This window comes from Aptenodytes forsteri, unplaced genomic scaffold (assembly GCF_000699145.1).
Source record: "Aptenodytes forsteri isolate BGI_AS27 unplaced genomic scaffold, ASM69914v1 Scaffold23, whole genome shotgun sequence".
In the NCBI taxonomy this organism is placed as follows: domain Eukaryota; kingdom Metazoa; phylum Chordata; class Aves; order Sphenisciformes; family Spheniscidae; genus Aptenodytes; species Aptenodytes forsteri.
The window spans coordinates 1,289,608-1,314,948 of record NW_008796043.1 but is presented as its reverse complement, the minus strand read 5'-3'; the positions used below and the strand labels follow the sequence as shown (position 1 = coordinate 1,314,948).

General features: G+C 39.8%; 1 protein-coding gene across 17 annotated transcripts in view; it reads left to right on the top strand.

The window, feature by feature from the left end:
- The window catches only part of DTNA (dystrobrevin alpha), a 222,374-nt gene that overhangs the window by 112,856 nt on the left and 84,177 nt on the right, over window positions 1–25,341 (top strand). For all 17 annotated transcript variants that reach the window (XM_009285603.2, XM_009285618.2, XM_009285614.2 and 14 more), the window contains 2 exons: window positions 9,437–9,504; window positions 14,642–14,722. In XM_009285603.2, coding sequence (XP_009283878.1) covers window positions 9,438–9,504; window positions 14,642–14,722 — 148 coding nt within the window. In that variant the 5' untranslated portion in view covers window position 9,437. The remainder of the gene's footprint in view (window positions 1–9,436; window positions 9,505–14,641; window positions 14,723–25,341) is intronic.

Genomic DNA, 25,341 nt, shown 5'->3' with positions numbered 1-25,341 from the left:
TTGGCAACCCGTTTCATCTGTTCTGTTCAATAATAGAATCATAGAATAGTTTGGGTTGGAAGGGACCTCTAAAGGTCATCTAGTCCAACCCCCCTGCCGTGGGCAGGGACATCTTCAACTAGATCAGGTTGCTCAGAGCCCCGTCCAACCTGACCTTGAATGTTTCCAGGGATGGGGCATCCACCACCTCTCTGGGCAACCTGTGCCAGTGTTTCACCACCCTCAGCGTAAAAAATTTCTTCCTTATAACTAGTCTAAGTCTACCCTCCTTTAGTTTAAAGCCATTCCCCCTTGTCGTATTGCAACAGGCCCTGCTAAAAAGTTTGTCCCCATCTGTCTCATAAGCCTCCTTTAAGTACTGAAAGGCCACAATAAGGTCTCCCCGGAGCCTTCTCTTCTCCAGGCTGAACAGCTCCAACTCTCTCAGCCTTTCTTCATAGGTACTGGCCTGTAATTTCTTGTCACTTAAATTTTTACAAATTTGGACATCTCATTGCTTGGATTTTTTTCTGCTGTTTCTTCAGTTATCACATGGTACTGCCAGCCTACCTGTTCTGCTTCTGTTGGATATAATGATTGTGTTGCTGTACTGCGTAGGTCATTATTCATGGGTATGCAGGCAGACAGTTATGGAACGAGAATGTACAGACGCTGATTTTAATCATTCTGACTTTGGGATAGTTAGTATCTTCACTGAATATCTTGAGAACTGAAGGCTTATAGCTAAGGCTGCCAAGTGAAATCATTTTAACAATGCACATGGAACTTGTTTTCCCACCACAGACTTAGAGACTTAGACGCGTGTCCTTCAGTGTGATCTGGTACTTGAAAACAGAATTAAAAGGAACAAGTTGACGTCTGCTTTAAAAGAATCTTCAGCTGAATGCAGCCACCAAAATGATCAAGGTGTATCACTTTTACCCAAGCCTTCAGGCCGCTCACAGAAGGCATATGGCCAAGTAAAAAAGAGAAAATCTCCCATTTCCTTATTCCCTGACAATAGCTAATTGCTAAAAATGCCTTCTTCAGATATTAATTAGATCAGCCTGTAGGCTGCTCTTACTTGCATTACAGATCTGATTTCTCTCTGCATGAGATTCATACAGACTCAGTAATCAAAGCTTTTTTTGTCTCAGAAGGTATACTTAACCCAGATATGCTCATAAATTCCCATCCTAGTGCCATTCTTTTGTCCTACTGCCCGCTCTCACTGAACTTTTAAGACAAATTAACAGCTACCACTATGAAAGAATATACGTGAACAATTTCATCAGTGCCTCATCATTCTTTCATTTGTAATTTATTTTCCACCTTTCCCCCAATTAAATCTGGAGAGACTTGGATTTCCATGGGAATGTTTTTAAAGATTCTTATTTTAGCTGTGTTGTTTAAATATAATTCAGACTACTTTTTCATGAATCTATTTGTTATAATATTTCAGAAAATTAAAGAGTGGAAAAAGGCCAAAGGGGTCTATTTCAGGCATAAAGATGAAAAAGTTTAAATTCTTCTTGGTTCTCAGTTGAATAATGGAAAACTCTTCTTAGCTAATAAGGTTTTTTCAACTTCTCTAAATCAATGGCTATTCAATTAATTGTTTGGATGCTGAAACTTTTGATCAGGTAAGGTGACAAAAGCCAACAGCCTCGCTATTAACTGATTTGTTTGACTACCCAACAATACTTAATTTTAGTGAAAGATTTTCACAGTACATGCAAAGGAGCTCAATAATTTCAACTGCCTGGGAATGTATCTTCTCCCACAGCTACCATTTGGGTCCTACAGCAAATAATCATCAAATCCCTTTGTACAAAAACTGACAGCTTGTATTATTAAAATTGGCAGAAGCCAGGAAATGCTTCCCAACACAATTGTATCACTGACAGCTTACTCAAGTGAATTTGGGTTTAATTATGGCAGCACAAGAACTGAAAGGTCCCTTTGACTAAGTAGGAGTTTAATTATATGTGAAATCCTGCAACCTTTTTTGTGTCTCTACAATGGCAAATAAAAAGACCTGAGAGAAGACCAGAGTACCGAAGTATCAGAGTATCAATTACATGCTTCCTGTGATAAAGTCCTTATAACTTTTTATCCCTTGAGTTTCATTACAGTTTTCCCTATGAATTATTCTTGGCCTAACCAACTGAAAGAAGTAGAGTTGCAGATTTGAGTGTTTAAAGGTGATCAATACTTTATTGATCATGTTTTTTAGAAAAATAGTAAAAAAAACCCCATATGTTGAAGGAAAAACTATAGTTTAGGTGAAATCCAGGTCCCTGATGAGGGCATGGCAAAACTCCATTAACAGATTAACACATCAGACAAGCAGATTTGGTATTGTATATCATCAACTTTTGTGTCTGGGGTTTGGAGTTTTCTTCTTTTTCTGGCATGTGTTTTGAGTGTAACAAAAAAGAAGTGACTGTTAGTGGAGGTTATTTCTAACTACCCCTCAGCTGAACTAAGGCTCTGAACCATTGTGCATGTGTATAAAGGAAATCAATATCTGCTTTATTTGTTTTAAAATATTTAATAAAACTTGGACGAAATATAATTTTAAAAGAGCATTTGAATAGAACTTTGAAAAGCTGTATTTAAATCTCTACCAGTTAGCTAAAATCAATCCCTACTGTATATCAGAACTGTTTATCAGAAGCGATGGCAATGAAGCACTGGAGAAAAGTTTTTTGGAGCTGACCAAAATTATTTTATTGGATCATTTTATACTCTCAAAGGGTGAAAACATATTTGGAGCACTGAACGTTAGTTTTCTTTCCGTGTTTCATCCGATAGAGTAGTTTCTTGTAGTGCCAGGAAGGCTGACTCTAAAAGAGTCTTACAAGAGTAGGAAAAATATATCTAAGCAACTGGTTTTGTAAAGTTTCACATATATATAGTAAGTCTCAAGTATTGGTTTTCTTAAATGTCTTTCATGTCTAGAGTAGTAAGATTCTCTGTTATACAAGAGAAGTCCTCCTTTGTGTCGCAGAGAAAAGCTGAAAATTATACTCTGCAAGCACCCACAGAAAGCAGAAAAACAATGATTTTGGGATATATTTTGGCCTAGTTAATAACAGTTTGAATTCCTAAACTTGATAATGCCTAGTGCACATGGAAAATGACTGGTGGTTCCTGTGTTCCCTGAAGCCAAACACTCACGGCATCCTCTGTTAAAGTTCTGATTCTGTACAGTATTAAATATGAAATTAGTCTATTTTGTCTCTCATGTTTTCTATCTTCAAATTGCCCTTTCTGTCTTTAGCGATGAGTCTCTTCACAATTTGTTTTTTAGACCTCACAGATAAGATTTGCATAGCCTTCAGACTTCCTTGAAGACTGAGTGTTATGAAAATGAGTTGCAGTGAGTGCCTTATTAGGCATTTTTGACAGTTTTCTACTAAGGATACGAAGCTCCCAAAAGGGAAACTGATGCAAAATGTGTTGGAAAATTCTTTCTTAAAAACAAGAGACACATTTCGCTAAAGGAATAAATCAAGAGAGAATTTCACATTTTTTGTAATATTAAAATTGCAAAATATGACAAAGATAAGAAGAGGCAGACTTGCTGAGGCTCATGTGGGAGATGAGCTTAGCAACAGCTTTTGTTTTCCTCCTTCACTGTAAATGCTCATCTAGATAAAATACAAACAAGCACTGTAAGTGCAATGCAATTATACCTAGCCTCAGGAAAGAGCATTGAACAATTTATTACAGTGCCAAAGATTAGTCCTGGAATGTAAAGCTGAGAGAGACCTATTAGGGACCTGCTTCATTAAAGGATGTGGAGCAAGACATTCATAAGGCACCAGTAAGTCCATTAAGGGGAAGAGGGCTCTGAAATGGCCTTTCATGATTCTCGTTATTAACTTCAAGGATTGCTGAGGTTGGTGACTTTGCAAATACGGTTTTAGCTAGCACTCACTGTCCCTTTTAACTCTATTCTCCAGTCCAAATTCACTTTGAAATAAGCAGCCATAACTCTGCTCTAGTTAGCTGAGCGGCATCCACCTACCAGAATTTGGAGAAAATAGGAGAAGAAGAAAAATCTATGGAAAATCTCTTTCATATTGCTATGAATCCTGCATGAACAGCACTCCAAACCTAGCTGTTGACTACAGCTTTTAAGTTCCTCATAAAGTCACTGTAAGCTAGACCCTAGCAGGCTCTTTCATTTTCATAAATCAAAATTTCTGATCCTGGTAAATCCTGAAAAAGAATAGCAGTTTGTTATGTATGGAGGGCATTTTGATAAAACTGTCCCGAGCAATGATGGACAAGAAGCCTGTGCAGCTGAAAAATGTTACTGTTGTCTGCTCAAAGCTGGGTTTAAGTATTGGCCAGCTGCATAGAAAATAGCATCTCATTTGTCAACAGCATGAAAAATAGCCACTGAGAAACCAGCGCATTTCTCTGCATCCTAATGCTTCCAATTCCCAGAGATACCAAAGCGAATATCTAACATTTGACATTTCATGGAAGAAAAAAAATAGCTGTTTGTATCAGAAGTTGAAGATTTCCTCACTAGGGAAATACAGACTGCTCAGAATAAAGGATGCTTGAGCCTTGTTGGTATTTCCTACCAAACGTTGGTACTCTTTCCAAAAGTGATCTTGAGATACTCACTGTTGGTTTTACCAGTCTTCTGGAGCAAAGCTTCCAGCTAGAAGTTGTGTCACAGAATGCTTCAGAGCCGCAGCGAGCACGACTGGACAAGACTTGGGCAGAGATGGGTGTTTCTCTTTTTCCTCTGTGCCCGCTGCAATGGAAGAACCAACTTTTAGCCAGCCTGAAAGACTGTCAGGAATGTCACCGGTCAGGATTCAGAGCCTCTTGTCAAACACACGGCTGTGTCACAGCCATCACATGGGATTTGGTAAATTTGTCATGCCACAATTAATCAATTTTAGCAGGCGATTTTCCTTACTGGTGTGCTTCCCGCCTCCCCAGGGCACTTCATCTGTCACAGACGAACGGGATGGGGATTTGTAGAAGTGTTAATGGGGTGGCTTTTCTCAGAGCCATCAAACTGCGCGCGCGTGTGGTCAGGTCAGGAATTTTTGACAGTCTCCTGGGAAGTGTATGGAACTCTCCAGAGGGGAGCTCCTTCTCCAGGTATACAGGCAGTTGCTTGTTTTGATGGTTTTTTGGAGCTAATTATTTAATTGTGGCAGGCATTGCTTTTATCATGCATAGAGATAGCTCAAGAAATGGAAATACACTAATTACAAGAAGGATGACTTAAAACAGGGGTTAATAAAATACGCTATTTACCCTATAAATACTAAAACAAGAAAAACACTTATGTGTGAGAGAGATTATTACAGGACTCATAAATCAAAGCAGCACAACAACAAAGGAAAGAAAAATGAGGCATTTAGTTCTCATGTATATTATATGATATTCCCTCCCAGATTTTATAAACAAATAAAGTATATTTAAAAAATAGACCAACTATGCTTCTGATACATGATAAGCATGAAGATGAAATTGTAATCAAAAGAGTTCAACTCAAACTAAATTATTTATTTATTATTTTCCTTCAAGCGCTACTAACGTCATAAAAGTTTTCAGCTTGAAACACTGGTAGAAATGAAACATTCACGGTGTCTTTTTCAGAGGCTGGAAACCTTATGCTTGGAATGATTTCTGCTCTGGAATGTCTGTAATATATTGAAGCCTTAATACCTTGCTAATTGGTACCTTACTAATTAGCCCGTGACAAGAATTTTAATTAGATGCACAGTAGGTGTTCTCCCTACCTGCAGTGGAGGAGCTATTTCCTGGGGAGAAAAGTGAAGGGAAAAAGGTAGTGGAAGGTATCAATAAAAGACAAATGTAATCTAATCCCTACTATGGGAAGAGTGTACATTAATTAATATTTTTCAAAATTATGTCTCTGATAATTTATTCTGGTTTGTAAAGTACATTAAAGTTCACTTTGTGATTTGCTCTTTTCCCCTGTAGAACAAATTGTACTTTTTTTTCTGTGACTTGACATGTGTTATAAGCAAAATGAGAAATATTGGAACATGACTGTAGTCAGTTATGCTCACGGCCAGCCCCAGGGACTGAGCTGAGCGCATCCCAGGCTCAAAGCGTGAGTCTCTGTAATCTGAGTTAAAGAGCTGAGCTGTGTACCTGTGAGCTGGATCAAGGTGAACAAGGCTGAAAAGGGAGATGCCCCACACCCTTGACCAATGGCATTAGTTGAGCCTGGGCTGTAGCACATTCTAGAGATAAAAATGCATACAAAAAGCTTGGAAGACACAGTTGAGTGAATTCCTATCAATGGCGACTCAAAAATAACAATATTGATGAGCATCATCTATCATTTTTCTTCTATCAGGAAAAGATGCGAAGGAGGGATAGAAGATGGCCTCAAGTTGCGCCAGGGGAGGTTTAGATTGGATGTAAGGAAAAATTTCTTTACTGAAAGAGTGGTGAAACATTGGAACAGGCTGCCCAGGGAAGTGGTGGAGTCCCCATCCATGGAGGTATTTAAAAGACGTGTAGATGAGGCGCTTAGGGACATGGTTTAGTGGGCATGGTGGTGTTGGGTTGACAGTTGGACTCGATGATCTTAGAGGTCTTTTCCAACCTCAATGATTCTATGATTCTGAGATACCTATCTGAAAATACTGCCACCGCTGATGTTCTCATTAGCTTAATGGCATATATCCCATTGCAGAGGATTTTAGGATTGTCATTTGGGATGAAGGCTATATTAAAATCTGCAAAGTATCTAGTGCAGTGAGAGTCTTAAAAATACAAATACAAAGTTGCTTCCCTCTCCATGGAAGCCTGAGTTGTGTGTGGATAAATACGAAGTTATTTGTCAGGCCTGGTAATCCCCATAAGCCCAGCAGTGAAAAGGGTGATTCAGTTTCAGCAGATAACGGGACATTCTGAAAAATGATGATCAGGTCCAGGGAACATTTTATATAAGGAGATATAAACATCAGTAAAAGTAAGGGGAGGATGAATTGCACAAAAGGGAAAACCAGTTAATGATTTTTACCCCACTGAAAGGACACTTTAGGAATGGGCTCTCTGGAGGAAGTGGAGAACTTGCTGTACAATTTGCATTATTTGAAAAATACCTTTTTTTATTTAATTTTGACTGGGCAAATTCTTCCGCATCGTGAACAAGGTCACAAGTGAGCCACGTTCCAGTGAATGCACTGTAGATATTTAAAAGCAATGGCTAAGGTATATTTTTATCCAAGAGGCAGCCGGAGGGAAGGGAGAATAAAGTTGCACCCCCTTGTTTTCGATAAAGTTTGCAGCAATCACTGTGAGACCAGTGGTTATTTCATGAATGTTAGAGAACGTTGGTGGAATGAAAACAGCAAATTAATAAATGGAGAAAAATCTGTAAGATTTAAGTGTACATTATATCAAGAAACTGAAAGAAGATGATGTAATCCTTGTGCCAGAATCAAAATAATCCTATCTCAGTCAATTAATATGAACAGTATGTAGTCTGAACACCAGTTGCACATTGTTTGTAGAATAATTCTGAGTACAGGAGAAGTCAGAGAAAATTATGATGGCCTGTGACCCACTCTACAAATAATAAAAGTTAATCTAAAATTGTATTTGCTCTGAAGTGTTCACTCAACTGCCCTGCCTGGTAAAAGATACTGTCTTTTCAAAGGGCTTTATTAACCGACCTGTCCTAAGAGATCTGGTCATTTACCATGGCAAATTTGTCTCCTACTATGAGTTCGATTAGAAACAGAAAAGGAGTGGGGAACTCAAACCGGGGTTAGTGGGATTACATCATTTTTCATCTTTTATAGGCAGAGATTTAAGGCTGATCCAGGTGCAAAAGATATTACTACTTGCTGTCTAATTAGGATGCAGGTTGGGTCTGGTGTATCTTGAGGTACATCTCGTTTTGCAGGTAGGTGTGAGTCTTCCCTGACACCTCTAAGCTAGCAAGACACCAGCTACATCCAGATCACAGGCTGTGTGGCCACTTCTGTAAAGCACTATACTGAAAACTGTTACCTCTGCAGAAAGGCAGGATATATTAGCTCAGACTTGATGCCATGCTACACACATCTGTATCACTCCTGGCCAAATTAGAGCATAAGGGTGAACTTGAATATCCCTGCAAACAGGCTGCAGTTGTACCCTTTGTCCAGTTCCTAGTGGGACTGCTGCTCACATCACAAAATGTCCACCATAGATAGCACTTTAGCAGAGCCTTTCTCAGTACTCTGAGAATTGAATAGGCTATTTGGAAAAGGCAGTTATAATGTACCACCACTTCATTTGAACAGTGCATTTTGGAAGGAAAAAAAACCCCACACAACAAAACATCTCTGATGTGATTGCCTTTCTTTCTCCGAGAAATAAAAGGAAGCTGGTTTTCTATCCTCAGTCCTTTGGTGATGGTAGAGTTCAGCATCCAGTACTTTTATCCTTCCTGGATAAAACATACCCATATACATATGTGGGTTTGCTATGGGATACGGTGCAATATTTCGGATTGCAGGCCTCTACGGAGCATCTCCTTTATATCCCAGGTGGTCCAATGTTATTTTACACAGTCTAGTTGAGATAAGGATGTAGATTAAAATGCAGGTCAGAAGCCCTAACCAGACTTGGCAGGGAGGAAAGGATATTGGTTTGCTAGAGTAATTACCCGTAGGAAGTGGTGATGCTGACACGGGTTTCATTTTTTGAGTGTTGCTAAAGATGTTTATCTTTGCTCTGAAGGCTTTAGTCTTTTATGGTTTGAATGCTGGCCATGAAGGAAGCTGTCTCTTTTCTCTATGCTCTATCCAGCAGTAGTGCTCTTCAAAATATTCTGAAGATTTTTATATCTGAAAACTGAAGGAAAATATATTCTTACTTCTGAGCCTTTTACTGGAATTCATTTAATCAGAGACATACTGTCTTGAATTTGAATTAATATTTGGAGTGTATTTGCTTGAGTAAATAGAGCGTATCATGTTGTGGAGTAGAGATTTAGTTGCTGTTGTGTTATTTTTTTGTCTCCTCCACCCAGAATTGGCTAGAAAGGCATATTCTAAACTGTAAAATAATATCCGAATCTTTTATGATATCTTCTCTCTTACATAATTTAAACTGAAGATTCATTATTTAAGAAAACCTAAAATGAATTTCAGAGCTTGTGTTATGTAAGTCAGCTAGTTACATCAAGCAGAAAAACTGAACATTGCCTTTGGGAGAGAGAGAGAGGGGGAAAACAAATGCTTGAAAGCAGAGTCTAGGGAATGGAGGACAATTTGGGGACCAGCTTCCCTGCAAACCATGCCATAGAGAGGCTGGCAAAAGGCACTGGGTACACATGGAGCACCAGTCAACCTCAAAGGTTCTCCGGGATCGATTATGGATGCTTATGTACGTATGTTCAGTCTGGGAATAATACTCAATATTTTCACATGATTTTGTCTTCCAGAATGATTGAAGATTGTGGGAAAAGAGGAAATACCATGGCAGAAAGAAGGCAGCTGTTTGCAGAAATGCGTAAGTACTTCCTAGAAATGTTTCGCTGTGATAGACCAAGCCAGTTGCAATGCAGTGTCAGTAAAATTTATGCAAGCTTTCTACCTCAAGTAACTGATATCTCCATTTCACAAATGGTTTAATGTCGTGGGACCAAAATTACAGGAAAATGGGCTGATTTGACCAAATAGCAGGAGGGAGGGATTTTCTAAATCAGATTTTGTGATTGTATTATTTTAATCGGTAGCTTCTCAAGACAAAAATGCTGCAATACACAGGTAGCAATGAAGAGGGATAAAGGTCTCCAAAAAACTACATCTTTTAGTGGGGGTATCCGTAGTGGGTTGACCCCAGCCAGCTGCTAAGCACCCACACAACTGCTTACTTAATCCCCAACCAGCCTCCAGCGGGATGGGAGAGAATATAGGGAGAGCAAAAGCAAGAAAACTCATGGCTTGAGAGAAAGACAGTTGATTAAGTGATGGAAAGAGAGAAAAAAATGACAACAAAGACCAACAACAACAAGTGATGCAAAGGTGGTCACTCACCACCTCCCAAAAGCAGACTGATGCCCAGCCAGTCTCCGAGCAATGTCCACATTGGAAGACAAAACTCCCCACCCCCTTCTTTCCCTCCCCCAGTTTTATTGCTGAGCATGACATTATATGGTATGGACAATCCTTTTGGCCAGGTGGAGTCATCTGTCCTGGCTGTGTCCCTTCCCAACCTCTTGCCCACCCCCAGCTGACTCTGGGAGGGGACAGAGTAGGAAACAAAAAGGCCTGGATGCTGTACAAGCACTGTTCAGCAATAGCTAAAACATCGGTGTGTTGTCAACACTTTTTTAGCCACAAATCTAAAACACAGCACCATGCAGGCTGCTATAAAGAAAGTTAACTCCATCCCAGCCAGACACAGTACAGGGACTCATATACTACATAGCCCACTTCAACACATTTTTTATAGTTTCTAGTGAAGCTTTGTGTTCCCTGCAGAATAGTGTGTCAGGGATGTACTATACTAACAATATTCCTGCAGTTCTCTTGACAGTCATCTCTTACTTCTCTTACAAACAATCCACCATTTCTCAAGGAAATTCTATTACGTATGAAGTTCGAGACTGTCACCCTGTTACTAGATTTACCTAAGTTCTGTCTGTAATTACTAAGCTTCCTATTATTTGTCCCCTGCAACATAGTAAAAAATGACAGAACATCTCCCCCATCTTCTGGGGGAGACTAAGATGAGCATTACTGGGACTTGAGCAACTGTGCGCACTGAAAGGCCAGGTCTGTGCTGGTGAATTAAATGTGCTCGGGACTGTTCTCTGGGGGTGAGCCCGGGGTGACCGAATGGCCTACATCTGTGCTCCTGAGCTCTCCAAATTAAGGACTTCTCATTCAGATGGCCTACTGAGAACAGTTCTTGGCCCGTTCCACTGTGTCCACTAGCTCTGTTGTGCCCTGTAATTATTTCAATATCACACAAAGCTTGCTGTTGTAACTCAGATGGATATTTCTCTTGTCCCTTGTGTACAACACCTTGGACCGGTGGAGGAGGGGTTGCTCTTTGGCCAGAAGCGAGGGCGGAAGCAGGGGGGGGGCGGGGGGGAGGAAAAAAAAAAGACCAAGAAAAAAGGACGATGCATTTGTCCATTACCAGAACGTACTATACCTTTAATTAGAATTATAGAGAGGACTTGAGCTTGTATCAGCTAAAGTCAATAGCACAACTTCCATTAACTTCAGTTAGTTTGAAATATTCCTAAAATGGAAGATAATTGCTTAAGACTTTGCTGTGAGGATTTATGGTTTGTTCCCACAGTTTTGAAAGCTGTTTTGCTGTTGGGTTTTTTTGGAGGAGTTAAGGAGGTGTTGGGAAAATTTGCAATCAGTAGTTGGAGGCGGAGGAGGGACTATTTTCCCATACTGTACACAAATAGTTATTGTCTACTATTTTTTCTTTCACATTTTAGTATTTTGACATACTTGAGTCTGGTTTATCTCGTATGCTTCCCTTTTCTTATTTGCCTGCCTCCCTTCCTCCTCCTACTACACATGCACACAGAGAACTAGGTTCCAACTAGGTGAAAAGAGGGGAAAATATTAAGTCTTTGTGAAAAACTAAGTATGTTTTAGGCAGAGAAATGTCCATATTCATGAAACACTGAATTTTGCATTTTGACAGTCCCTTGGATTCCTGTGTGTGTAAAGGGTGTGCTTCACTGAAACAGAAGCTCAACCTGGCATTGCATTCAGGTGGCCTCAGCTGTGTGCAAGCCCACACGATCCATGTTTAACAAAAACCATGTGCTCCACGCGCCCTACGTACTGCGGGCCACGCAAAGCTTCTTAGCATTGTAACAAACTTAAGCTTCTGGTAAAATGTTAAACCCCACAACCTGCTGATGTTAGAGGAAGAAAATTCATAATATAGAGGACTTTGCCAGTGTTTCAGGTTCTTGCAGTCATATCTGCAAGTCTGTGATTAAAACCCCACAATACTTTTAGAAAGTGGGTCATGTTCCAGACTACACAAGACAGCAAAAAAAAAATCCAGCTTTTCCTGCCTTTTTAAGTAGGAAATTTGTTCTGAACAAGGAATAGCTGGATTTGACTCTCACTTTAGATTTGAGCCACTGTGTGATTTTCCCTGTATTTAAAGAAGTTTAGTTTGACTTTTTGTTTCCTTTCCTTCAGAAGAGGCATCTTTGTAGTTCCAAATTACAAACTTCTGTGAATTAGTATCATAATCAATATCATCTTCTGTACAATCCTGTGGTTAAAGCTTAAATTGTGTCTTATATCTCAAAATGCACCATGGGATGTCAAATCACTCGGCTACCCTTGGTCTTACCTGACATGCTCAGATATATCCGGACTGATGAAGAGACTTCAAAATGTACATCACTCTTGTGCTGACAGCACATATTATCCAGCAAGAAAACAGCAGCCAAAGCTTGCAATGTATCCCTTTATTATTTTTGCAAACTGCAAACAGTGTTACATGAGATGAGCATATTCAAAGGAAACAGAGTGAAACACTGCCAGCAGGCAAAAGGAAGGAGAGGCCACTGGCAATCCTGTAGGCAAATTACAAATTCACAGTCTCGTTTGCCGTGCTCAGTCCCATACAACTTTCCACTTGTTTTTCAGGACTCTCCGTGTAAGTGAAGTCACTTTTCTACAGAAGTTATTTGACAAATAGATCTCTGACTACGGCGAAATGTGAATCATGATAAAATTAAATTGTCTGTTCCAGGGATTTATCAGCAAAAACACCTACTCCCAAAATAATATCAAAATAATACCATCCACTGTGTGTGTAAATAGTAAAGAAAAAAAGCAACATTATTGCCTACAGATTTGTTTATTTAGGATTAATACTGCAACCTAGGAAGCTCAATGAGCCACACTCTCACTTTGCTTTGAATCTTTACATCTTGTTAAAGAATCTTTGCATCTTGTTAAAAGGCTGAAGTTTTATGAAGGAGCACTGGAAGCTTTTATTAGTAGCTTTCACTAAAGTTAAGAGGGAAGAAGTTAAATTCATTTTACTCATTGGTCCCATTAAAAAATGAAAGACTTAGTCTTACAAGCATTATCCTCCCCTTTACCAGTAAAGAAGTTTTCCAAAATCTGTCAATGAGATACTAATGGAGAAGCGAAAAACCTCTGTAATTTAACAATAAAACATATGATGAAAAAAAAACCAAACCAACTTTCCAGTCCTGATGTTAAGTAGTTAAGGGTAGCTTCTCCCAGGAACAGATGGTGTTAAGACAGCCAGCTGGCAAAAGGGAGTAGCTGGGAGCCCTGGGAAGATGGTGTGGGAGAATCCGGTCAGGAAAAGAGCAGATTCTGGGGAAAGGGGAGAGTATCATTCTCATTTTTATCTCACAGGTCAGAGCACATTTGAAAAATTTGGGTCCAAAGGATGGCAGATTGTTTAACAAAGTGTGGGTGAACAGTGCCGACATGGCCATATGTACAACGGTGCAGCTGAGCAGCCAGTCTAATAATGTCAAGATGAATCTTAAAGCATTCGGGAAGCATGTGTAAAAGCAGAATAGGGCCATATTCCACTCCACTTCTCTTACAGCTTGATTGTACCTTGTCTGGATGTGTTTCGTGCAGACAGTTCATTAAGAAACTCTGGTTTTTATAACTTGGTACCTTGCTTAACTGAATAGAACAGGTTTTACTCCTGTTACAGGGCCAACCACAGTGAAAAAGCAAATACGCAAAAATTTAATTGAATGGGTTTCCATGAAATGTGTGGTAAAATTAATAAGCAGTCTTGTATTTCATAGGCCATATTGTAGCTATGAGGCAACACTTCTTTATGTAAGACACACCAGCCAAGAAGGAGAAAGATTTAAATCACAATCTCCTTATCTACTTTTTGAGGTTTTTGGGAAGCGTTATGAGTGGTACACAGCAGCAGGAGGCCTAAAGACACTGTGCCAGGTTCTGCCCCCATCCCGGACCCTCTCTGCTGCGCTTGTATGTGAAGTAGCTACCAGTCAGTTTATACCCATCTCCTGGACAGCTGCTTTGGAAGTGTTGCCAGATCTTTAAGTCGGAGCAGCCAGGGCCAAGCTATGTGTGAAGCAGAGAGCTGACCCTTTGAGGTCCCCGTTGCAGAGAACATACCTCTGCAAAACAGAGAAAGGCCTCACGGCCTTTGCATTATTTTTGCCCCCCTTCTGCAGACTGCTATCAGTCTTTTCATTACAGCATGATACTGTTTCTAATTTGGTTTGCTGGCAATACCTTGTTCTGATCTGGCATGTCAGTCAAAGATATTTGTTATGAGCTTTGTTGTTAAATATTAAAATTAGATGGAGGTTTTCCCTGCTGTTGGAGCCTGGCCAGCGTGTCTTTTAGCCTGCAGCTTGACCAGATTGTTCTTCGAAGTGACAGACACAGTGGGCTGACTATTCCTTGCCTTCCTTTATAGAAGTCTTTTAACACTGTAGCTCCTGCCATTCCCCTTCTTTCTCCTCACCCCTTTCTACTCTCCCTGCAAAGGAGAGAGCCTTGAAAATTATTAAAGAGTCAGCTCATGTGTCCTCTTTGTTCTCTGGCTTCCCTGCTAGCAAAGATACGCACAAGTCATATTCCGTACAAATGTCGCTGTTATTCTCTTCCACTAGGGGCTCAAGATCTGGATCGCATTCGTTTGTCCACCTACCGAACAGCATGCAAGCTTAGATTTGTTCAGAAGAAATGCAACTGTAAGTATGTCAGCGCTTCTTTTGTATACCATTGTTATTAGCTTTCCACTGCACTCCCCAGTCTGTCCTTCACATCAGTCACAAAGCGGGACTGTTTGATCCGGCATTGCAAAGGACGCTAATCAGAGTGCCTGGGCAGATTTTAAATAGCAACTTGTTTATCTAAGGAACTTGCCTCAAACATGCTAGTGATTCAGCCATAGAAGGGTGATTCGTGATGCAGGCCACAGCTTTAATTAATAAGTACATTAACTACATTCTCCAATTTTCTTGTAAAATAACATTTGGGGGTTTCAGCAAGGTCCTACAAATTAAATGCTTTTATAGCAACTCCGTGAGAAGAAATGGTGATTCTAGTCCTCGTCTATTTGGGGTGCAGCAAAGTAAGTACAATGTCAGTCAGCCCCCTTTGTTCCAGAAGGCCAGCCTAGAGGCATCTCTTCTAAGAGGATGGACCTGCTTGTAATCTCTGCATGTCTGTCTTCCTCCATCTAGGCTTCGTTCCTGAGAAGCTTCCCACTTGATTAGTGACATTTTTAATGTTTCTTCTGAGATTCAGTCTTTCTTCCTTTACAGCTGCAGTTTCTATTAGCACAGTAACGTGCTGTGAAGTTTAAAGGGGAAATACATATAAAATCTGTAATGGAGTGTATCCTTTCTTCTCCATCCAAAATAGTATGCAAATACTTAGAATGGCGGGGTTTGGGTTATGCGTTTTACCGGACCTTTCCACACCAAGTAAAAAAAAAAAAAAATCCTAACCAGGGGAGCTCTTGTCAGCAGTAGTACTGGGGGAAAGGACTAATGCAAAGGAAAGTTTTTTTAGTCTTCATATCTAAACTAGAATGACAGCCTTGGCTACGCTTGTGCTACTCACAGTAGTAAGTACTATAAGAAATGCTCACTGCAGATAGAGATTAACCACCCAGGAAAGAGTTCCTAATTTTCAGGCTACATCTATCTGTGTTACAGAAATGTTTAGCTTATGCTGTCCAAACATACTGGAGAGGCAAAGTTGTGGCGGGAAAGACTTTGGAGAGTATTTATTGGGTTATTAGCTACGGAGCTGGTCATTCAATCAATTCTGCAGCACATTTCTCATGGTTTTAATATGTGTTTAGCTGAAGTATGAATTGGAGGATTAGTATCACATTATGAGCAGGCTGCCAGACGTAAAACCCAGGAGGGGTTTAGTACCTACCCAGCAGCTGGTTTCTCCCATTCAGGAGGAAATGCATTGAAAGACACTATTATGTTGCATTCAGTTGTTTATTTTAATTTTTTTAATTTTATGTTTAAGAGGATGAAATTTTCTCTTTGTTTTCATGGTAATAGAATACAATAGTCTCAGGTGACAAGAGTGTCCAATTAAGTTGACAGTGATAGCAAAGTCGTAACACTAATTGCTTTGATAACTGTATACAAAGCAAATGAAAAAACCTAAAGGTGCAATAGCCTCATTGTTGGGAGTGGCTGGCTGGCTAAAAATATTGGTTGTTAATCTTAACTTTGTTCTTGTTATTTATCAACTGCGATCTGCTTTTGTGGAACTATTACTTCTCTTCATAGAGAAGTAATGGCCTTCGGTTTGCCAGCTTGTGCCAAGTCGCTCACGGTCAGTGCCTGCAGAAGTGATTTGCTGGTCTTATATCAAGACTTATATTGTATCAACCTCTTCTGAAAAAAAAAAAAAGGTGGGGAGACTTAAAAATGTTGTCCTAAGAATTAGGTTCTGTGCAACTTAAGGAATAATGCTTGTTGCTCTGGAATGGGCTGAATCGCGTGTGTCTTTTCACTGTCAAGTACAGTTTTCTTCTGATTGTTTCTGTTAGACTGCTGCTCTGCCAGATGGCTTTCTCTTATTAGTGGGAAAAGAAGTCATTCATTCACCTGATATGATTTCAAGCAATGGCTGTCCAAGGCAGAGCTTCTCAACATAGAGCCACTGAACCGAGCGCTGCCCCAAAATGGTTAATATCAGACCTCTGGCTCATGTCAGCTACTCTTTTTATTTTTTTTTCCCCCTACAGAAATTGCCATTATGCACCACCCAATAGTAAGTTTAGGAGAAAAAAAAAAGGACATGGGAAGAAAAACCTTCTGCTGCATCTGAGCTGTTTCATTTAGGGGAGAATATAAAAAGAAAAAGCTCAAAGGCAGTTCTGCTCCACTCCCAGTGCGTAGCACCTCCTGTCACTCAAGCCATCCTTTTCTTTCAGCTGTGCTCTCCTGCCCTGCCCTGGCACACCAGCCCAGACTTACTAGGAAAAAATTGCTTGGAAAGAGTGTATTTAAGGGGTTCTTTTATAGAGCTAATTTAATAAATTGCAGGGAGCTGCTTTTGGCTACAGGCTGAAGGTGTATGAGGATGGAAGCAGAGAGCTGCTTTGAGTGCCAGAAGTGGCTGTTCCAAGGAAAGCAGAGCAGAGGTTTTATTAACACCATCTTTTTTACCTGAAGGTGTCCATTAGCATAGACAGTCACAGGATGTCATTTAAAAGGCAGCTACGTTTGTCACAAACAATGCACTGCTTGTTTCTGCTGTCTTTAATGCAGACACAGACACAGGTTCGCCTCCTGGCCTCCCTTTGTGAATTCGTCTCTCAACACAAAAGGCTGTTTTGCTGAAACCTTCAGCAGCCAGCTGGGTTTTACTGGTGAAGTAGGCAGTGTGCAATGGGCAAAGGTGCCTTCAGATTCTAAGAGCCATTCTCTCTTGCAGCATTTCTCCTTAAACTAGTTAAACTATCTGGCCAAAGATTATAGAGGAGGTCACAGTTTACCACCATGTACCAGAATACCACTACATATGTTGCACTTTGAGTACTAACGCTGTCAATCAAATTAATTGCTCCATGGCATTATTTAATTTTCACAAGAGGAAGACTACTTTAAAGATATTTAGCAAACAGTCTTCAAAATTGCAAATATATGTCCTTCTGGTAATTCTATAAAACTTTAGGAAAACTAATATGCATGTGGAAAGTACTTCTTTTATAAAAATCTCTCTGAGCATTTAAACCAACAGGCATTTTAAATAAAATCAGCAAAGTGAGAAAAATCGATATCAGTCATTGCAATTATTTGTCCAACAGGATAGAATTGAATCCAGTCCAGCCTTCAGAGAAGCAAGAAATTCTTCTTAAGAACTCAGAAAATGAGTAGATAAATTTGAAAAAGCTGTAATGTTATCTTTCAAAGAAAAATTCCTTCAAATTTAAGCATTCCCCTTTGCCTATGTTAATGCTACAAATAAATAACAACATTTATAAATTATTGTTGGCACACCTCTGAATCTGCTAAGTGGCCAAACGTGGGATTCAGTATGTGACAAAAATCTTAAAAGCAAGAGACCCACAAAATTCTACATGCAGGAATCCTAAAAGCTGGGAAGCTTTGTTAGCGCACCATGAGCATAAACTCATTTTATGCTTCTCTATTTCTGCTGACAATTTCTAAAATTGGAAGTAGAGAAAAGAGAAACTCTGTAGGTAATACAGGTACCTTTGAGGATGTGGCGGGTATAGAAAGAGATGACTGCAGGCTATTTGCTTATTACTTTGCAGAACTCCTGTAGCAATAGGAGACTTGTTGCAACAGCGAGACATTGCAATAGTAATAGTCTTCTCTTAGTCATAAATACTAACACAAGATGTAGGTACCTGTTCTGTAAAAAAAGGAAAAATCAAAAAAATACTAAAGAAGCCTTGAGAAGATCTTGAGATTTGGGGATGAGTAATTCCAAATGCATGCCAAGAGTTTTGGACAGACGGACCCCGGAGAAAACACTGCTGGTGGTTACGCCATCTTCAGATCTCAGAATGTAGAGCAGGAGTGTGCGAGCTGACTGTGGCTGCTCTACTGGATTATGGTGCTGGATATAGTCTCGGAAATAGCAGCACCCTAATCTTTTGAGGTTAAATTTCATTATTTGGGATAATAAAAGCAGATAGGAAGCAGGTGCAGAAACCTGATCAAACATGCTGCATGTTTATTCTGGTCTGTACTGTACAAAATGTACAAAATACGAATAGCTGACTTCTTCATCATCTAAATTTTCTAAATGTGTTTTAAAGGTGGCCCTAAATAGTGCACACTGCAAAAATCAAGGAGGGACATGGAAAAACTACAGGTGAGCACTGTGAGGTCTGCAACAGTCGCAGAACTTGAAAACCCTACGAACCAGTGTTGCTCTGACAAGTCAAACGTTAGGGTATTGTCCTTCACTTCACCTCCAGTGTATTGGAGAGGGTTTTGGAGCATCCGATACACATTCTCACCATACAGACTCCCGCTCAGCTCCCCTTACCGCCAGGAAAATGCCATCTTGACAAGGTTAATTTACAGCTGTTTATCCATAGTATTCAGACACAGAAGCGTAATAGGCTTTCCTAAAACAAGGCATGAAGGACCAATGACAACAGTTGCACGTATCTCTCAACTTTCACCAGTATTCAGGAACCACCAAAAAGCACAATTTATAGTTATCCCCAATGATCATTGTGCAGTTGGTTTATTTTAATATTTGGGTTTTGGTGAATTTATTAAAACCCAATTGTTTATATGGAAAAACAAGCTGAGATGAAATATTGTGTTCACATGCAAATTCCCTCTGGGCTATAGTGGCAGCAGGAGTAGAACATAACAACATACCATAATCAAAACCATTATACAATTAAACATCACTCACTAATACAGAACTGTACAACTGGAAAACTACTGCTGTCCTTGATGAACTTTTCTCAATGTGTTGTGAGGTTATTCTGTGACTCTGGCTGCAAAAAGCAGATTTTGCTGATTTCCCTAGATCAGAATAAATCATTGGCAGTTGAAAACTTGAATCTAAAGCTGTGCTGGTGATAGTAATATGTGGCTTAACTAATGCAGACAAAAAGGGTGCTTGTTTCTCTGGCAGTTTAATCCCAGCACCTTAGGGTTTCAGTGTCTTTGTTTCTCCCTTCAATATCCTTCTGCGTGAGTGATTTTCTTCTTTTTTCCTTTTTTTTTTTTTTGGCATTGTTTTGTCGTATCCAAGTTGCGGTACAGCTGTTTCCACATAGGGAGTGCAGCTGCCATGGCTGTGATGGAGACGTTGTGAATGTCCAGGGCAGTCTCCTCCACCCTCCACCCTGCTCTTCCTCCTACCTCCTCTGGGCTTAAGTAGTCACAGCCGAGGCATGTAGGCATGTCAGCTTAATTTCCATACATGCTCTTGGGTGCCTCTCTGATCTAATCTGCCTTTTTGCATTTGTTTTAAGTTAGAATAATTTCTCACCCTCCTGAAATATAATAATTTCCCACTGAGAATGAATGACAGTTATTGTAAACACACTATTTTTAGATGCTTTTCTTAAAGCTTTTTTCCGTCTGTACTCTTATATCTCCTGTAACGCTACAGCAAGCTGCTGAAACTGGTTTTGTCTTAGAAACTGACAATTTGGGTATCAAATGATGAGATCAGCCTGTGTGAGCTAGTGGCTACCCTCAGGATGGCAAGCACTTCTTAAAAATTACTTGATTAATCCTAAAGAAAGTTTACGAGGGCTTGGATTTGTTTTTTTTTTTCCTATACTGGGCTGACACTTAAAATATCGTTTTATCCCATCCTGTTCAACATGCCATTCACCACAAAATTAAAAGTCACGGTATCTGGTACTTGTAGTAAAAGGAAAGGATATGAAAGTCTTGATTCCACACTGGAAATGATGCTGTGACCTTTGTGTTATCCAGTGGCTGAGGAAGTCAACAAGAGATCCAGGTTCAACTTTCTCTTCCGCAAGACAAAATATGCGCTGATCTTACATATCCAAAAAAGTTCCCTAAACACAAAGCTAGAGGATATTCAGAAGTGTTCCAGTGTGTCCTGTTGATGCTTAACCATCAAATCTTCATCTTTATATGTTAATTGATTTAGGAACTGACAACTGCTTCTCTTTACTTAAATGAGACCTCATGCCACCATAGTGTAAAGCCATTCTTTCTTTGACTCAGTGATTATTTATTTTCTCTAAAGTGAAATGGAGTGCACAAGAAATGCTCAGTGGTGGTATCCTTGTTATGCAAGAATCCTATGAAGATCCCTGCCATGGCAGGAGGCATTCATTCTCAATATCCTGCCTTTTACTTCTCAAGGACTGTATAGCCTGTGCAATTTTGTGCTTGCCCCTCATCCTTTTTTTCTCAGGATGACCATCAGAAACAGAGCCACCAAATTATCATGATTACAGAATTGCTTAGGTTAAATAACGTAATCCTTCATCACTGTAGGTTTCCATGGTTAGTGCTCTGTTCTCATTGTTGATTTTTATCATGTTTTTCATTCCATCTTGGAAGCAATAAAGCACAAGATAGATTCAGGCTGGGTCACAGAGCAATCAGACTGAATGACAAGCAGTGTTGCCTACTAGAGAAGTGCAAAAGGTCTGCTTGGCTGCAATTCGAAACATTATTTCTTGGGAAAACAATCTGCCTCTTGAATTTGTGATCATGGCATTCTCATATTCTTCTAAACCCTTAGTGACTGGTCTTCTAATGAGATTTGCTTAAAAATCCTATAATTTGGGGGAAAAAACCGCACATTTTTCGTTCTTAGTTTTATTCTTCTCTGTTGACCATCTTGTATTTTCTGTGATATTATTATTATTATTATTATTATTATTATTATTATTATTATTATTATTATTATTATTATTATTATTATTATTATTATTATTATTATTATTATTATTATTATTATTATTATTAAAGAAAAAGAAAAAGCACTCTGTATTGCAAGAGTCATGATACCATTGTGTAAGTTACTAATTCGGGTATCCTGCAGTACCTGAATAATGGAAAGAAAGATGAGTTAATGATTTTTAAAACTTTTTTGTTCCTTTGTCTTTTCCAGTGACTTAGAGACTAAATGCTCCTGGAACTGCTAGTACTGTTCCATATGGGTTTCCAGGCAACTATGGGGAAAGGACGCATATATTACACATTCTGCATTATGCATCAATTATTTAATCAAAAGTTCAAAAGGGCTCGATTTAGCATATTCCCTGCAGGCAAATCCTACATAAGGATTTTAGTCTGTAAGTGTTCGCTCACAGCACAATATCCTGAAAATAGGTTCAGATTTTTATTTCTTTTCCTTTTAACTGTAAAAGTTTATTAATATACTTGACAGATCATAATACCTGTTAGAGAGCTGACATATAACCTGTATATTTGGCATGTTCATTGAGGGACTACTATTCAGCCTTTTCTTCAATGTTGGCACGAAGTGGACTGTTATTACCTAAAGGGGTTGCGGTATCTCAGATGTCCCTGAGTATTTGCTCTTAAAGGCTACCACTGCAAGTCTGTCTCGTACAAGATTGATACAAGAACTATCAGTGGACATTTGGAATTCATTTTAATGTCAAAAAGAGTGAACCAGACAAGGATATATATCTTAAACTCTCACATTTTCATTTGCTTAGAGATTGATTTTTCAAACATACATACCCATGATTCCAAGTGGCTCCTGTTAAAAACTGAGTTGCAGAAGTTTGTCAGCTAATATTATTTTGCCCTTTACAGAGGAAAATGACTGAATTGGCTTCCTTTGAGTCAGAAGTTGACAGGCACACAGACTAGGCCACGTCCCAAGTATACCTACACGCTGCCCTCTGCTACACCAGTGGCTCAGCCCTGCCTCGATGCAGACAGCTTTTGTAATTGGATCATAGCTGAAAATCTCTTTGTACTGACTTCCTGAACTCTGCTAAAACTGCCATTCAGTGTGCTATTTCTGATGGTTTTCCTGATGCAGGTTTAAGGTTGGACAGTCTATTCAGTTCCCCACTGATGTCTTTGAACATCTGCTACTGGTAACAGGCGTCAGTCACCTTTGTCTGGCAGGCTTTGGATTAGTTACCCAAAACCAGAAAGTTTGTGCATCTTATTTCACATCAGTCCTTCTAATGAACACTTCATACAAAATAAAATTAATTATTATTAGCTTAGTACTCTTCTAGACAGTCTAAAAATTGCAAAATATATGTAGACATACAGTCTCATGCAAACAAACATACCTTGGTGATAACAGGATCAGCGTATCTTCTGAGGGATGCTGCTTCTTCATGGAAGAGCTTTTTCTTCTTCACCCTGTTGTTTTTCCCCTCAAACTGTAACTGTGTTTTTAAGTCTCCTTCATCATTTCCCTGTCTCTTCTTCAGCTTAATGTTATTAGCTGTGGCATTTGCTTTATCTCTGACTTCTCTGCAACCCTCATTCTCTTGGCTGCTCTCTCCTTTCCTGTTATCCTCTTGGCTCCAAGCACCTTTCTTCAGGCAAACCCTCTCTTACACTTGAGCCTTTGTTCCCTTTCCCTGGGCTGTTCTGGTCTGTCCTGTTTGGGTATTTTGCTGGGCCTGTCCTGATGTCACATGGGCACCTCCATAATGTGCCAGAGTGCATTAAGCGGTGTGACTTAATGCCTGTCGCACATTGGTCATTCTCTTAGGTTTTTGCCGTATGACAACGTATTTATGTGAAAAAGGGGAAAAAAGGTAAAAAGTCTTCCTTGGAGCAGATATCAGTGAGTTTGGTGATCATGGTCCTTTGTTCCTAGGGAGCTTCAGTCCATCATCTTGAACCAGCCCTGCCTCCATTCTGGACTCAAAGGAGTAAGCCTTGAGGAGTCATATATGAGTTCAGTCCATATGTGCTTTCTGTAGAGAGTAAAGGACTGTTTTGATATCCTTGCAGAAAATTGTTTTCCTAAGAAGATAAGCTGCAGTATTTTTCCCTCTCTGTGTGCTGTAGCACTGCATTCAAAGTGTCCTTCTCCGTTGCGTCTGCTGAGTCGGGATTTTTGCTGAGGATCTTTTGCCTTTTCCTGGTTTTGATGCTGTCACTCAGCTCTGGAGAATGAGAAGGCACTACGCAGCTTTCCTCCACCTTGACCTCACAGACTGCACCATCTTCCTGCCTAAACAGTGATCTCTGCTGCAGCCTCCCATAGATGGTCTGAACTGTCTCCAGCCTTTCCTTGTTCCCTTTCAGTATCCATCTCCAGTAACTTTTACAAATAGAACTGCTGTGGAGCCAGCAAGGATGCTGGCTGTCCATGTTCTCAGCAATTAGGGGCTTCTTCAGGGTGAAGACAGCAAGTAGTCCACAGAAGGACAGTCAGAGTGTGGGGCCTGACATAATTTGTAGTATAATTCTCTCCTTCTGTAGCTCCCAAAGAGTGTTTTTTTCCATGTTCATTTGTTTTCAGAGTTACATCAAAAGTCAGTCTGTGTACCTCTAACAATGTAGATCAACTTCATAACATCCAGAATATTCGAAGAGAAGCTTTAGCTTAACTGTTATCTCATATTTTTACCCCCCAGCTGCACCTAGGATTATTTTCTGTAAGTCTTGGTGGAAGATTTCATGCAGCATGTGTCTGGTATGCTAGGACAAATTGTGAGAACAGAAGATGTTGGCCATAAAAATAATTTCCTGCTTTTGTAAGTGTGAAGAGATCCTACAATATAACGTCCTCAGCGTGCATTGTTCTTAATACAGTTCTGGGACTCTACACAATGAACACTCAGCTTCTTGGCATTAATGTTTGTGATATACAATGGCTTTACAGAGGCGGTTTTCCTTGTGCTGAATTAAGGCATTTCTAGGCTGAATTCAGACTGAATTGTATCATCTGTGATATTGTTGTTGGTCGCAATGGATTTCTAGCAGGGTATTTGCGAGCAGTCTTTGGCCCTTTACTGTGCAAAGTATGGGCTAATTCCAGGAGAAGTTCTGTGTATGCTCAGCCTTTTCTTTGGTCCATGTGGATGGATAGATGGATGTCTCCTTTCCTGACAGAAAGTAAATTGAAAGTAACTCTGACATTGCTATGGCATGAAGGAAGGAATGAATCAGGCTCTCGGTGTATATTGTTTGAGGAGGTTGAACTCAATTTCTGGTAAATGAAGCCGACACTAGTATCATACTGCATCTCTTGTAAAGGTGCTGATCTTCCCCAAGTTTAATTTTCCACGTTTCATTCATCTGTATTTTGCCTTGAATCTCTTATTTTGTCTTGGATTTGCAGGATATCTTTAAGGATTGCATGTGTAAAATAAAGGATGACAGATAAGTGGCCATGTACATCGAGACTCTTACTCCATCTAGGGGCCCTGACAACATCATTAAAGAGCTTCTGTCACACAGAGGAGGAAGGATAGATGTGTGGGACTGCACCTAAATCCCATTTATCTGTCATTTCACATTCTGCAGTCTTGTTTCCTTTCTCATTGTTGCCGATTGTCGAGCTACGTCTGTGTCAACTGGAGCTTTTCTCCTTTTCTTGGCCTATTCCTCATACCTGTTTCCTTAAGAGATGTGAAGTTTTAGTGTGTGACATTGCAAATTGCTGCAATGGGAGCCACTGCAGTTGCCTCCTGGTACTGGTGTTCTGGTTACTGAGCAAATCAGATGGGGAACTGGAGCACAGTGCGGCTCTTGCAGAGGACATTGGTTTGAATATGAGTAATGGCAGGACAGCAAATGTGGAAAGATTGTGTGAACACAAAGCCAGAGTTTAGTCGAATATTCTCTACAGTTTGTCTGAATGAGATATTGTCTACTCAAATGAATTTGAT